General features: G+C 39.4%; 2 protein-coding genes across 8 annotated transcripts in view; one reads left to right on the forward strand and one right to left on the reverse strand.

Annotated features, from left to right (window-relative positions):
* Window positions 1-3,773, forward strand: part of MNAT1 (MNAT1 component of CDK activating kinase) — a 151,396-nt gene extending 147,623 nt beyond the window's left edge. The window contains exon 8 of the mRNA XM_088149733.1: window positions 3,327-3,773. Coding sequence (XP_088005859.1) covers window positions 3,327-3,447 — 121 coding nt within the window. The 3' untranslated portion in view covers window positions 3,448-3,773. The remainder of the gene's footprint in view (window positions 1-3,326) is intronic.
* TRMT5 (tRNA methyltransferase 5) overlaps window positions 1-14,581 on the reverse strand; it is a 49,568-nt gene that overhangs the window by 29,619 nt on the left and 5,368 nt on the right. For 4 of the 7 annotated variants that reach the window (XR_015797664.1, XM_088149732.1, XM_088149731.1 and 1 more), the window contains exons 3-5: window positions 12,463-12,590; window positions 9,853-10,498; window positions 8,824-8,948 (exon numbers count right to left, since the gene is read on the reverse strand). Coding sequence is in view for 6 of the 7 variants with exons in the window: in XM_088149732.1 (XP_088005858.1) it covers window positions 8,872-8,948; window positions 9,853-10,498; window positions 12,463-12,590 (851 nt within the window). In the remaining variant the exon portion in view is untranslated. Of the gene's footprint in view, window positions 1-4,934; window positions 8,949-9,852; window positions 10,499-12,462; window positions 12,591-14,581 lie in introns of those variants that run through there. The other 3 variants (XM_015889526.3, XM_025172157.2, XM_025172158.2) reach the window with 1 other exon arrangement.

A 14,581-nucleotide genomic window follows, 5' to 3' on the forward strand; every position in this document is an offset into this window, starting at 1 on the left:
ACTCTGCAGTGACTGCTTGGACGAGTCCTTGCAGTTTTCAAGGCAATTGTTTCGGAAGTGGTTTGCCAGAGCCTCCTTCTTAGAGCAGAGCCCAGCTGGTGAGCGCAGGAGGCGGGGTTTCCGTTGCTTCACGCCCTTTTTGGGCGCGCACGGTTTTTCGCGCTTACCGGCAACTGCTCCCGACTCCTTTTTGCAAGGCGCCGCCAGCATTTTTCCTCCCACCGGAGTGAGAGTACCCATTTATCTACTCACGTGAGTTTTCGAACTGTTGGGTTTACAGGAACTGGGGAGGAAACAGGAGCTCACCCTGTTTAACGCGAAGGCTGGACTTGAACCGCTGAAGCGTCGACCATTTCTGGCCGGCAACTTTCAGCGTCATTAAGCCGCTGCGCCACCGCGTCCCCCGATACATTAGTGCCCTTGCATATTCTGAAGGACCTTTTTGGAACTGAATCTGAAGCACTGGAAAACCCTACTGTTATACACAAAGCAGTATTAACAATGTAATGTAACATTAAAACTAATAATCTTAATACTAATAACCTTAATAAAAATGTAATATTATTAAAAAATAAAAGAAAAATGAAAAAATCCTGGAAAATTGTATTATGAACAGAACTCTCCCTCCCCAAGACTATAATCCTTAAAAGCAATCCATTGGTATATACCAGGTATAGATTTCTCCTTCTAGTGTTGTATAAATAATTCCTCTGTATAATAATTTGGGTGAAGGAACCTAATCCAACCATCTTGCCACTCAAGTACCAACTTCAAACAGAAAAGCAACGAAGAGAGAATGCTGTATGTAGCAACAAAATCTGCTAGCTGATGTTTCCTTCTGGTGGATCAAGAATACCTGCAATCTCAACACATGTACCAGGTTGGGAAATTCAGCCTAGGAGGTGAGGGGGGGAAGTGCTGGTCTAGTACAGTATTAATCCTTGGTTTAAATCAAGGTACTACCCAGAGAGAGCTACATCTCAAGAGAGAATATTCTTGGGGTAGCTCCATGGGGGTGGAGATGGTTTGTACACTTCTCTAATAAGTTGACCAGTTCCTATTTAGTGCAGTCAGGTGGTGTGAAAAGATACTTAATTTGAATTAGGAAAATTGAATTTGTATCTATGTTTATTCTTTGGAAAGTAGATGTATCTCCTCTCCTTTACAGAACAAAAGCAATTGTGAGGGGAAAAACTTTTGGATGTATAAAGAATACTTAATTCTTAAAATCAGAACTCTGGTGGTTCAGTCATAGGGTGAGAATGAGTTTCTATTCCCCTGGAAATGGAGGATTGTGGGCTTGGTGTCATCCATATTAAGCAATAATGTGACTCCTTCCACTGCCTCCCTGGGAATCTGAAGTATGACTAATCTTAGCAAAAAACCCAATATATTTGCCCTCCTAGGTTCGTCAGTTTAACATCTTCACAAAAAGAACCAAGTTAGAAATGTTGCACATACCTATTATGGTTATTAAGTGCAAGGAATAGACTTTTGGAAATTTACTTCTTTTTAAGGACATTTCTCCTCCCTCCCCAACTGCAATTGTATATCCTTACAATACTGGCAACTTCATTAAGATATATTTATAAAAGCTGACTTGTTTTATTATGCATCCTTTGTGGAAACTCTGTGCTGTTATAAATTAAGAAAACTAACTGTTTGGGTTGTTTTACTGGTGGTCCCAATGTTCTTTCCAACCAGCAAGCAGCTGTTTGGGGTTTCCCAGGATAATGTACAAGAGGCCATGGATGGATTGCAGGTTTATGTTTGAGTTGCCAAGTCAAGAGATGAAATGACTAAACCTTCCCAGGAGCAAGTTGGACCAAGATAGGCTGAATCAAAATAGCTTAATCTTGGTAGTTTGCACTGTAACTGTGGAAACTGGTTTTCATTTGCTATACTGTCTTTTAAGACCTAAGACAGTTGGCTGTCCCCTTAAGCAGGATAGCACTTTATGGCAGAGACATGCATCTGACAGCCTAGAGGTTTCATGGGCCTCAGATCTGGCTTACAGAATAGCCCCTGCTGTTAAGGTTCTCATTTCTTTATTATTTACTTCGAGATATTTTAACCCAGAAGTAGGCCAAAAAGAAAACCCCATCCCAAAGTAACTCCTTGCCTCTTTAATCTTTCTATCATAGCATAAACTGCAGCAGAGGGTTTAATTGTGTTCTTCTTCTCTGCTGTTTTGAAGCCTGTGTGGTGCCAAGGCAGAGACTACAGACTGAATTGCATAATAAGATTGGCGTTGTGCCAAAGCCATGGCTTGCAGTTTTCCCTGAAGGAGGAGAAGTTGCAAAGCCCTTTGCCTTTGCTGGCTTAGACCACATCTAAGGAGTCAATGGAGAGGTCCACAAGTTACATGCATGTGAAGATCCCCCATGACTGAACTGATGAGGCACCCCTTGGAAGATAGATTGTGGCAGCAAGAACTACTGAGCCACTATCCAAAAAGGCAGGAAGGTGGAGCCAGGGTGCAAAGACGCAGAGGATTTTGGGGAGAGGAAGTTAAGAAACTCCTACCCTCCACCCTGTGGACTCAGCCATGCTTTTTTGCAGAGTTCGCTCTTCTGTCTTTGCTGCTCTGCTTTCCTTCAGTGAAATGTAGCATTTCTCCATGACTTGTCTTTTGAAGCTTTTAAAGAAATAACTGATCGTTGGAACCCTGAGAGGCATTCCGTAACTTTAGCCATTGCCACTGCTACTGTGTTCAGTTAACTGCCGCTACTGGTCTTCCAGCCTGTAGCAATGGAATTTCCAAAACCTGAAGCTGACATTCCATCTCCCCCTGCTTTTCTTGCAGCAAGTATCTGGCATTTTGGATTTTGGAGCGCTCAAACAGAAATGTAGGTTTTCAGTAACTAGGCTTTTTCTGGCGTAGGTGTTTAAGCCATATCAAGTTTTTTGAAAATGAAAATCATAAACGACAGGAGCAATTTTGAAACAACTTAAACTGTACTATACTATTTTGTAGTGATTCAGGAAATGTTAGAGAGGCATATGGTGTGGCCGTTTTGATATAGAGAATTCAGTCTCTAGCCTACATAGATGAAACACCAAATTCATACAGTTTATATGAATTATAGCCATCTTGAGTGCTTGCCAGAGCATAAAGGTCAGGTTTTAAAATAAATAAATTTAATCCAACAAGGATTGCTAAATTGAGTTCAGTCTTTCCTGTCTCCAATTCCAGTCTTTTGAGAATGGCTCAGTCTGTAGAAATGTGTTCAGCAGTGGGACCCAGAGAAGTTGGATTTTCTTCCAATTCCCGTCGTGGAGCATGAAATGTTTCTTTGCTCAGACAATGCTGCTCTTTGTTCTAGGTATCTAAACCATGTCCGAGCTGCTTCCCCACAGGATCTTGCTGGTGGCTACACTTCCTCCCTTGCCTGTCATCGAGCCCTTCAAGATGCCTTCAGTGGGCTGTTTTGGCATCCTGGCTAGCTGGGGGGTAACAGACACCAAAGCAGAGCACGCAAAACCTCAGGTGAAAATTGTTGCCGTCTGCACTATGGCTAAACTGCTGTCATCTATCTTTTTAAAAAAACATTGTGAAGCCAGCTGTGCTTAAGTATTAAAAACTCACTATATAGAAACTTTATTTAGAAAAGGTGGTGGTGTGTATGTGGTTTTTTCTTTTCTGTGGTTTGCGGATGAGGGTGGGATGCTTTATGTCACTCTCCTGAGAGGTTAATGGAAGATGTGAGTAATTGTTTTGTGTGTTTAAGGTTTCTGAAACAGACTAGTAAAATTCTAAAAAATAAATCCAATTGTTGTTGTTATTTCCTGTAATTTCTATATCTCCACTTCAGGTTTTTATTTGCAAAACCACTGAAATGCTATTTTCATTAAACCTTTATAGTATAACTGTTTGCACTATAGAAGAAAAGCCTTTTCTTCTCTTAAACCAGCTTCTAATGCAAACAAATTACGTTTTTCTTCCTTGAAACATGATATAAGAACTGGAGATATGTTGACTTCTTCCATAATATATTCCACCTTGAGTTCTGAACAGTGGAATCAGAACGACATTGGAGATTGCACCGTCACTCTATAAATATGCAATTATGTACCTGTCTCTATAAATAGCAAATGCACATACAGAAGTTGTAGATGTAACTACCTGGAGTTTTGTGTACAGTTTTTTACCAGCCCCAACAGAATGGGTCTGTTTCTGCTGAGAAGTCCCCAGTCAATTAATAACTTACCCTTCTCCAAGATGTAAAGATGACTATGCACACTGCATTCACCCACAACAGGGGCAACATAGGCTCAGCTCAGTATACATAGCTTGACTAGGATCATGCTACCAGTTTTAACAGGTCCAACCATTGAAGAGACAAGGTTCTTTTATCATAATTACTTCAGGTAACCTCTATTAATAACTCTGAATTTTATAATAGCTCAAAGGTGAGCAATCTGCAAGTCACAAGTGACTATCAGTTTTCCTTCAATATGGAGAGGGCTGACATTTTATACCTGCTTTGATTTTGGAGGGTTGTAAGAGGCAAAATAAGTAGGGCTATACAGCGATCCAGATTCTAAGGTGATGCTCTGAATGTGGTGATGCTCATGCAGCACCTATCGGCAACTCTTTAAAGAAGCTGAATATTTTTTTGGACTCTCTGATCCCAGGAAAAGATGTGTTTGATTTAAGGGGACGTTGACAGACATAAACATGTGCATTCCAAATCACCTCTTCCCTCTGAATCTGGATTGCTGCATGGCCCTAAAGTAAGTACCTTAAGCCTTGAAAAGTTTAAGGGTCCCAATATGACTCTTAATTCTAGAAGACTATCAAAATTCTTCTGATTTTTCTCCATTGGGGATGTTAGTCACTGTTTCCAGAGACCCTTATTGGGCAGTTCTTTATTGCAATCAAACCAACAGATGGATCAATATTTATGGATCAATATAAGAAATAACTGCATTAGGACACTCCAGCAAAAACAATGAAGATCTTATGATATTGGAAGAATAGCAAATGTGTTTCAGAAGCAGCTTTCTAGACCAGAGTCCACTTCATATGATATATGAAATTTTGATAATCAGTTGGTAAAAAACCAAGAACATTATGGCACTTTTAAGACTAATAAATTTAATTTGGAAAAATATTTCACGTATTTGAAGCACACCAGCTAAATGTGCAAAATGGAATTCAGTAATCATGTAATATCAGGAACAGAAGTACATTTACAATTCCATAAACCCACAGCAATATTATGTCACCAGCTAACATAAAAACTCATGAATTCTGTACTTTGTTACAGAATTAAATACATATAAGTCATCTGTTCTTGAGAGCAACTGCTTTATTAACTTAGGAAAAGATGAGGTTGTGCTTCAAACTGTAATATAAGATGCACTTGAATATAATTAAGCAAAATGCAAGAAGCCCTCTCTAGACATAACACACACCTAGTTTACAAATTAATACTTTATTTCATATCCTGAATTCCCCCTTCCTCTAAAACAGGAGCATATAGACACCAGATGTGTGTGTACAAATACAATTGCTTTTATAAACAAGGAAGTGAAAAACTCAGTTTATGAATACAGGTAGTCCTTGGTTAACAACCATTCATTCAGCGACTGTTCAAAGTTACGACAGTGCTGAACAAAGAGACTTATGCCCAGTCCTTGAAGTTGTGGCTGTCGCAGTGTCCCCACAGTCACGTGATTGCGATTTGGGCTCTTGGCAACTGACTTGCAATTATGACAGTCCAACATCCCGCAATCATTTAATCACCATTTGTGACCTTCACTGCCGGCTTCTGACAAGCATAGTCAATGGGGAAGCCAGCAGGAAGTCACAAATGGCAATCACATGATGTCATGCCTAACGACTGCATGGGATTCACCTAACAGTGGCAACTGGAACTGTTAGAACTGCTGTCATAAGTCGGCACAGTCACATGATGTTGTGCTTTATGACCACTTCACTTAGCAATGGAGTTCCTGGTCCCAATTGCCATCCTTAACTGAGGACTACCTGTAAAATCATTACTAATTGATTCATGTGTAAATCACCCATAGTCCATCTGAGAGACATCCAGACTTTATTACCTCCTTTTCCTTTCTACCTTTTCTAGTTGGTTGTTTTTAAAGATGATTAGTTTGTTGAATACCTGACCACTCCATGGGCCTCCCATTCAGATACTGATTAGGCCTATCCATGCTTAGCTTCCATTATATTTCCTAGAAGTGCTGTTGATGGGATAAATGTGAGACAAAGGATATATACAACATTATGGGAATAAAGCTAAATCAGGCAGGGAGCAATACCTTAGAGCAGTGAAGCTCTTCCCCTTCAGGTACTCCTGGAAATGTAGACCTGCACCATTACCTGCATACTACTGTGTTTTGTTGTTTATAAGTCCAGAACATACATACATATGCAGATGTAAACCACATTGTTTTTGGTAATGTGCATCATTAACAATCAATATGGTTTAGAAGACAAAATGTTTGAGTAGGAAGAAATGCACTGGTGATCTTGGGCTCATTCACTTACGAGATAGAGAAATAAGAAAAGATAAAATATAAATATGTATGATAAGTATACTATCAGAAAAGTAATCAGTGAAATGCCTTTTTTCTACATATATAATAAGGAAAAAGTACATATGAAACTATCTTAATGTATATCTGCTAGACTACATTTTTTAACTAAAGAACTGACATGATCCTGCTTAGCTTTAAAACTCCCCGTGTGATCTTGGGCTAGTTAATGCTCACAGATGGTTGCTAGGAGGATAAAATAGAGAAGGAGGAAGCTTATATTTTGTATTACAGGAAAACAGAAACTGTATATATATCTCCCTCCAAATTATTTGGGGTGTCAGGTATTTATTTTTAGTATTTTCTATAAGAAAATGAAGGGAGGAGGTGTAGGGGTAGGCTGGAAGATCTTATGCTGTTTATGGCAGATATTCTGGAAGGAGCAAAACTATCACTTCCCCAACTAGCCATTTCCTCTTTTGAGGGAAATAGTATTTGGGAGAGTAACAGAGGGATCATACTCTGGGTTATACTAGCCCTGAAGGAGTTTTTAATCCTTCAACAGTTTTTATTTCATTTCATTTATAATATATAAAATTTCATGCAGCATTAAAACTTCTCTGGACAGATTATAAGAGAGGATTTCCACATTCTCTGCTTCCATTTCTGTAGGAGTGGAAGCAGAGAAAGAGGAACGATGAACCACAAATTACCCTAGGTTGCAAATTTTGTAAATCTTGTAAAGTTCCCGTTGTCTTATAGCTTATCATAGCGTCATTAGTAGCAGGAAATGGTAAAGTCTTGTCTCTCCTTCCTTTAAGAGGCTACGTCAGGGATTTAAAGAGGGGGATAATAATCATGATATAGATCTTACACCTTCTTAAGAATTGCCACAATGATCCTCCCATAAGGATTGGTCCATTTCACCTGCATGGTAACTTCTTTGTCCCCAACCCCATGTAGTTTATAATACATATATATCCCTAAAACAATAGTACAAAAAAAGAGCTGCACACAACAAACAATCAACTTAGACTGAAAACACAGCAGAACAGATTTGTTAAACAGCATGGAGAATTCTGAGCTCCATGCCATTATCTTGAGAGCAGCCCCATGACTGTAAACGGGAACTGATGGCTGTAAATGGGAACTGCTGCTCAGGTTCTTTCAGGGAAACCACTGAAATAGAGGGGAAACCACTGAAACACACAGTTCCTAGCTCCCAATCTATGTAGATAGTCCGGGAAGATATGACTGATGGTATTAAAAGCCACTGAGAAGTCTAACAGGGCCAAGGGGTGCACTGCTATGGTCCTGAAATAGATAATCAACCAGGGCAACCAGTGTCACTTCTGTCCCATGTCCAGATCTGAATCATGACTGGCAAGGATAAATCAGCTTCTTCTAGGATTCTCTGTAGCTGAGATGCCACCTGCCCCCAGCCCTAAAAAATTATTCTCTGAATTGGCTATTTTTTATAACTTTCATCTGATCTCCAACCTTCCCCAAAGATGCACTGAAAACTGCTGCAATCTAGGCCTTGCCCTTCACACTGCCTGAATGCCTAAAGAAACCATTGTAAAGGTGGTGATACTCATACCACAGAGAACTTTATCCATTTCCTTGAAAGCAATAAGCTCAAAAAAAATCCCAAACCCAACAGATTCTGCCAACTAGGATCCAATGAAGAACAGATATGAGTGACTTTATTCACCCCAAAAACAAACAAACAAAACCCCGCAAAATCATTTGGTGAGCCTAGTTAGCTTGTCCCTCTAATCTTTCCATAATAGGATCTGGGTAACTCTGAAAAAGGCTGCTGTGTGGAAGTCTGAAGATGCAGTATGTGCAGAAAGGAACTGATGCTTCACCACCATACCACTGTGTAGGCTCAAAAATGAGCTCTTACCAGTCATGTCCACATTTGGTCTTTCACTGCTGCTGTTCTAGGCACCTTTGTACTTCATCTCCCTTAGCTCATCAGTAAACCAAGGAGCTGCTCAGGATCTATGATTGGGCAGAGACCTCACAGGAGCAATTACATCCAAAATATTTCATTTTGTTCCTTTAATTTTATGATAAATTCTCATAAGTGAATGAATAACTGGACACAAGCTTGGACAGAAAATACTACAAATTATGGGAAAATAAAAAATTATTTAATTTAAATAATGGACCCCAATCATATATCGAAGAATTTAAAAGAACTAAAACATAATCAGTGTACAATCAGCTCATGAGCATGGTTGCTGCAATTACCAACTTTCAGACGGATTCGATAACTGCACTTTCACAGCAAATCCAAGGTACTTTGCTCACCTTGAAAAATGGAATTAAAATTCTGTTCAGTCATGATCCACATATCTTCTAGATAGTTTGATGATTTTCTTCGATGTAATTTTCATTTGGGCGCAGGCGTTTAGATGCAGGTTCCTGTGGATCATCTGCACCAATAAGTTTAAGATATAATGAGATCTGAATGGCATGTCCGTCCGTCCGTCCATCCATCCATCCATCCATCCATCCATCCATCCATCCAAACCTAATAACACCTTAAGTATCTCAGACAGTCTCTAAGCACCATTAATTGTGTGTTTTTGGCTAGATGATTTTCCTAGTATCAAACCCCACATATATTTGTTGTGACAGTTAAAGCAGTTTGGTTTCATGTGTGACAGGGAATACACATGATGAGAGGCAAATCAAATCTTTTTTACGGTCATAGACCAGCACAGGTGATCAGAAAGCTGAAGCAGACAGCAAGGAGTTGCCAAGAAGTGGGATACCATTAGAGGTGGTGGTTGAAAAAAGAAGAGTTATAGAAAAAACTCTGAAGTCAGAATTGGATAACAAGATTAAAATCTTACATTCAAACTCATAACACACAACAGTTAGCAATATACAGTAAATATCTCATAAAGTAGGTATGGAGAAAACAAGTGAAGGGGGCTTGAAAAAGAATGGAGAGGGCTACATAAGCACTGGGGTACCCCCAGCCCCCAATGTATCTTCTGAAAGATCAATCCTGATATTCAGGAATCCTTTATAATGGCAATCAGTAACTGCCCATTTCACTAAAACATGATTTGGCCTGGTCCCTTAACACTCAGGGATAAACCATGTTAACAATTTACAATGGTTGGTTTTACACATCACATAAAACCAAAGCTGATAAACTAGATTATGGGTTAGTACAGTATGTGTGTCAGGCCAATTTGAGGCAAGAGACTCTTAATGCTCTTTAGATCTCAAGCCAAGAAATACCCTGAACAAGAGTGAGGTAGCAGAATTTTACTAAGCCTCCATGTAGCCACAAAGAATTCCTATATTTTCTACTGCTGAATTTACCTGACAGAGAAGACACCGGCTTGTATAACACTTCAGCTGGGAGTTGAAAGCTAATGCACATCATTTCTTTATAGGGTGCCACGTTTCTCACCCATTTAACAGAACAGAGACCATCTAAGGAAGTTCCCAGTAAAGCTTCAGCTCTTTCTTGAACATCTTGTGTGGGGTTATCATGCTTGGAAAAACAGTGGCAGTGCACTGTAGGAAGTTCAGCACTGACTGGCTCTCCATTCAAGAGATGCCTGAAGACATCTAGGAACTCAATTGCCATGGCTGGCAAGTTCATGATGATATGCAAGGAATTCTTCCATTCCTTGGAAGAGAGATGCTTGTCCAGTTCTTCCTTCACTGGCCCTTTCAAGAAACTCCTGCCATCCATGTTGAAGACTTTGACTTTTTTGTCCACTTTATTTAATTTACAGTTGTGCTGGAGCCACTTGCATGACTCAGGGTTGAGGTCATTTGCAAATACCACACAGTTCTTCTTTGCTGCAGGGATTGCAAAAGGCCCCACCCCTGCAAAGACATCAAAGAGAAGGTCTCCTGGCTTTAAAAGGTTGACAACCCGCGAATGTTCTGTAGAGAGGCGAGGATTCCAATAGACTTTGGAAAAATCAAATTCATACGAGATATAGTTTTCCTTAACCTAAAAGAGTTCAATTTAATAGCTGACTGTTAACTGTCAAAGGTAAGGAAGAGTGAAATGCAATGAAAAGTTACATTTTATACCAAAATTTAGGAGTTCCCCTTTGCTGGCTATGGAAGAATAGAGAAACATGCCCTTGCAAAGGATCAGATTAGGACTAAGGAGACCCAAATACAGATTCATTCTCAAATATGGAAGTTCACTGGATGACTTTGTCCCAATCATTATGTTTCAGCCATTCTAACATAGGGGGTGTTATGTAACTATACATTCTAGAAGAAAAACTGTGTATATCAAATGAATAAATAAATAACTGCCACAATGTCTATATAAAAGTCATGCTAATTAAAAGATAAGAGACATGACACACAACCTCAAAGCTCTGTAACAACCACAAACATTTATGGTATCAGAAGGGACAGACCCTTAGAACTACACAGCTACAGGTAAGGTTCATAACACTGACATTTTGTATCAATCAGAGACATGGTTTTCATCAGCCCAGTTTGTAAGAAACAACTTTACACTCTAAAGAACCAATGACTTTCTCACTCAGAGATTCAAGATGGCTCTTTAAAATTCTGCCTTAAAAGGAAGAACAAATACTGATAAAATAAGTCAGTTGCTAAGCTATGCACCTGAAAATTAAGAATTACAATTTGGTTTACAGCTTCTTCAGTAATATATATTTTAAACAAACTCTTATTTTAAAGGATGACATACATTTATGCATGTGATCCTCTATGAGCAGTAACTATATATACTGTTCATGCTAACTTTCCATCAACCATCCCCATCAGGGAGTTGGAAATGACCATAGTATATTCTGGGGGCAAAAGCTGAGATACAGGGTGGTAATATACTACAACGATACAGTACATGCACCTTTTCAGAAATCAGCTCCTACATACAAGATCAGCTTTGGATACATGAGTCCTAAATCTTGTTGGAGCAATCCACTTCGCTCATATGCTTTACAGGTAGTCCTTGGGTTATGACGGCCATTGGGACTAAAATTTCTGTTGCTAAGTGATATGGTTGCAAAGTGTGATGACATGTGACCACATAGCTTAGCAACAATAATTCAGGCAATCACGGTTGCTGTCATAACCAGAGACTGCGCGGGTCATTAAGAGAGCACCTCACATGACCAGAGTCCTAGGCAAGCAGGCCAGAGGGCAAGAGTTGCAGGCAGTGGGTGAGTGCTGTGGGGGGGGGACAGTGGGGGCCATGGTGGGCACTAGTGAGCATGAGTAGGCCAGTGGGGGCCACTAAGGAGTGTGGACGGGTGAAGGGGTGCTACAAGATCCCTGGGATCTAGTACTCTGTAGCGGGGCTCCTCAGGAGAAAAAGTGCCAGTAGCAACTTACAAGAGTGACTTGCGACCTTCCCTGCCAGCTTTCCCATTGACTCTGCTTGTGGGAAGCCAGCAGAGAAGGACACAAATGGTGATCATGTGACTGTGGGGATGCTGCAACAGCTGCAACTTTGCAGACCGATCGTAAGTCCCCCTTGTTCAGCGCCGTCATAACTTTGAACAGTTGCTGAACAAGTGGCCTTAACCTGAGGACTACCTGTATTCAAACCAGGTGAATAAGTACTAAATAAAAAAGCAATTTGATTCTGAAGAAGGAAAAAAATAGTTCCTAAACTAGGTCTAAAGCAGATGTTTCTGCAAGAATTCATTAACTCTGTACGTGTGTGCGAGCAAGCGCACTATATAACTTCAGCCAATGCTAAACTATATTCCTTTTACCAGAATCTTATGATCAGAGCTGAGATTTCATTCAGCCTAAACAAGGATATCTGAAAACACACACAGACTGGAAAATCTGTAGAACTGAGAAGCAAACAAGAAATCACAGTCTATCTTTCAATGATGTCTATTTCTTGCTCTGCTTGCATCTCTATGTTAAGAGCATTGTCTTTTTGCTAGAATAAAATACAATTGAAAATCTCAGTACCTTTGTTATCATGTTGGCCCCATCTCCAGCTAGTAGCTCCATTTCAAAATTTCGATATGTGCTATCTATAATATTGATTTTGTTTACAGCACAGGTTATTCCTTGATTTTTGTCAATGATAACTTGTCCTGAAAGACAGTCAAATATGCAAAAAACAAAAAACCCCAGACCATTTAATAACTCAGATAAAAGTGGTAAGCAAAATACAGAAAACCTCTTCTATGAAATGAGTGCATTATTTCTTAACAAAGAAAGGTAATTCTATCCACAGTTGTCCCCTAGCATTGTATTATCCTTGCCAAGGGATATGGCCCAACTCTTTCTCTAGAGTTCTAAGGGAAGCTCCTTAAAATTACTTCCTATGGAGCCACCATAATGCTCACTTCTTGAACCTTTTAACATCATATTCCTCCCTATACAAAAAACCTACAATTTAAAATCCATTTTTTTTCCTCATTTTGGGAAGTTTTTTGAGGAGTTATGGGCAAAATGGTGCTTTAAGCCTGACAGAAGGACACTGTGCAGCCCTTAGTCCAATTAGATAACCTTTCCATGTAATATTCCTTCATCTTAAAGAGATATTAGAGAGGAAGAAGCAATCTTAAAAAGGCAGCAAAAATGGAAAAAGGGAAACGGCTAGAGAAGAATGGGAACCTAGGTCTCTAATTTTTATAAAAGCAAAAATTGTATACCCTCTTAATACTTAATACTTTGAATTAACTAAGGCACTTTGAAACCAAGAATTCATATTATCCAAGTGCATTATACTGTAAAGCTCCACAGAAAACTTCTTTAAAGGGAAGGAGGAGAGATAAGACCTACTCTTCTGTCCTTTCAGTCTATGGCATAGAAAGAACTGCCAAACTCCTCTTAACCCAGTATAGGAAACACCATCTAACAACAGTAAGACTGGAATGATCAAAAAGAAAAACGGGGAGACACTGAGCAGAGATCTGTGATTATTGCCAGCATACAGCCACTGGGACTGTTGAAAAGAGGAAGCTGGCATTTTGCCAAGTGACAATTTTGGATATTAACAAGAATTAGGATGTAAAAACATCAGAGCAGAGCCTATGATGTAAAAGTCTTTGAAATCCTCGTTTTTCCCCAGGCTTGGTTTAGGATAAGCGGTGAGCCTTTTGGGGATTTTACATGTTAATTTTAATGTTTTTTTTTCCTCTGTACATACATCGTTCTTTATCTTTTATCTTGGTTCTTGCAGTTTTTAATGTTGCATGCCACCCAGAATCTTTATGGAACTGAGTGGTTCTCTAAATTTGATAAATAAATAAAACACAATCCTTTTTTTACATTACAGAGAAATCCATTTCTCAGGTTATCTGCCACATTCTGAAGGGATGGGGAGGGGATAAGACATTATGCTTGGCACACTGTGGATGCTGCTGGAATCATCATCCTGAGCTTACCTGTGCCATGAAATCACCATACTCTCTGATTTTCCACTCTCTCACCCCTTCACTGGCTATCGAGAAATAGGGGACTGAACCACATGACAATACTGAAATACAGTTGCTTTTAGTGCTTTTAAACTGATCAAATTGATGGAAATATTTTAACCAAATCGATCATGCCTAAGATTGCAGAAAGAAAAGGAGATGCATTGGTCAAGCAAAAATGCAGTTCTGTGTCTCCCTATCTAAACTCAGGGAAATTGAACATTCCATTTACTGCTCCAGGTTCTATTGCATTCTATTTGCTTCCCTGAATACACAATAGCAGAAGACCACAGCTCAGCAGTTGGGCTCATACTCTTCAAGCAGAAGGTCACAAATTTCAATTTCCCCAGCATTTTTATTTAAAAGGATTAATTAGCAGCTGACGGGAGGACCATTGCCTCCAATTTTAAAAAGCTGCTGCCAAGGCTAGATTGACAGTCTGAACTGATATAAAGTACCCTCCTCCTTTTTTTTTTCTTCATTTAAAAAGCATACAAACCACTGAAACTGACTTTGCTTAAATTCTACATCACATACTGTGCTAATCTATTCACTAGCTTATACATTAGTATCCTTTACAAAACATTTATTTCTGCTGCACTATACAAAACAACTCACCTTATTCATTTTAGGCATTGAAAAGCTCAAATGATTTTTCACAT

The sequence above is a fragment of the Python bivittatus genome, unplaced genomic scaffold (assembly GCF_059951505.1).
Source record: "Python bivittatus isolate LINGU-HERP-01145 unplaced genomic scaffold, Pbiv_v1 ctg000580_np1212, whole genome shotgun sequence".
Classification (NCBI taxonomy): domain Eukaryota; kingdom Metazoa; phylum Chordata; class Lepidosauria; order Squamata; family Pythonidae; genus Python; species Python bivittatus.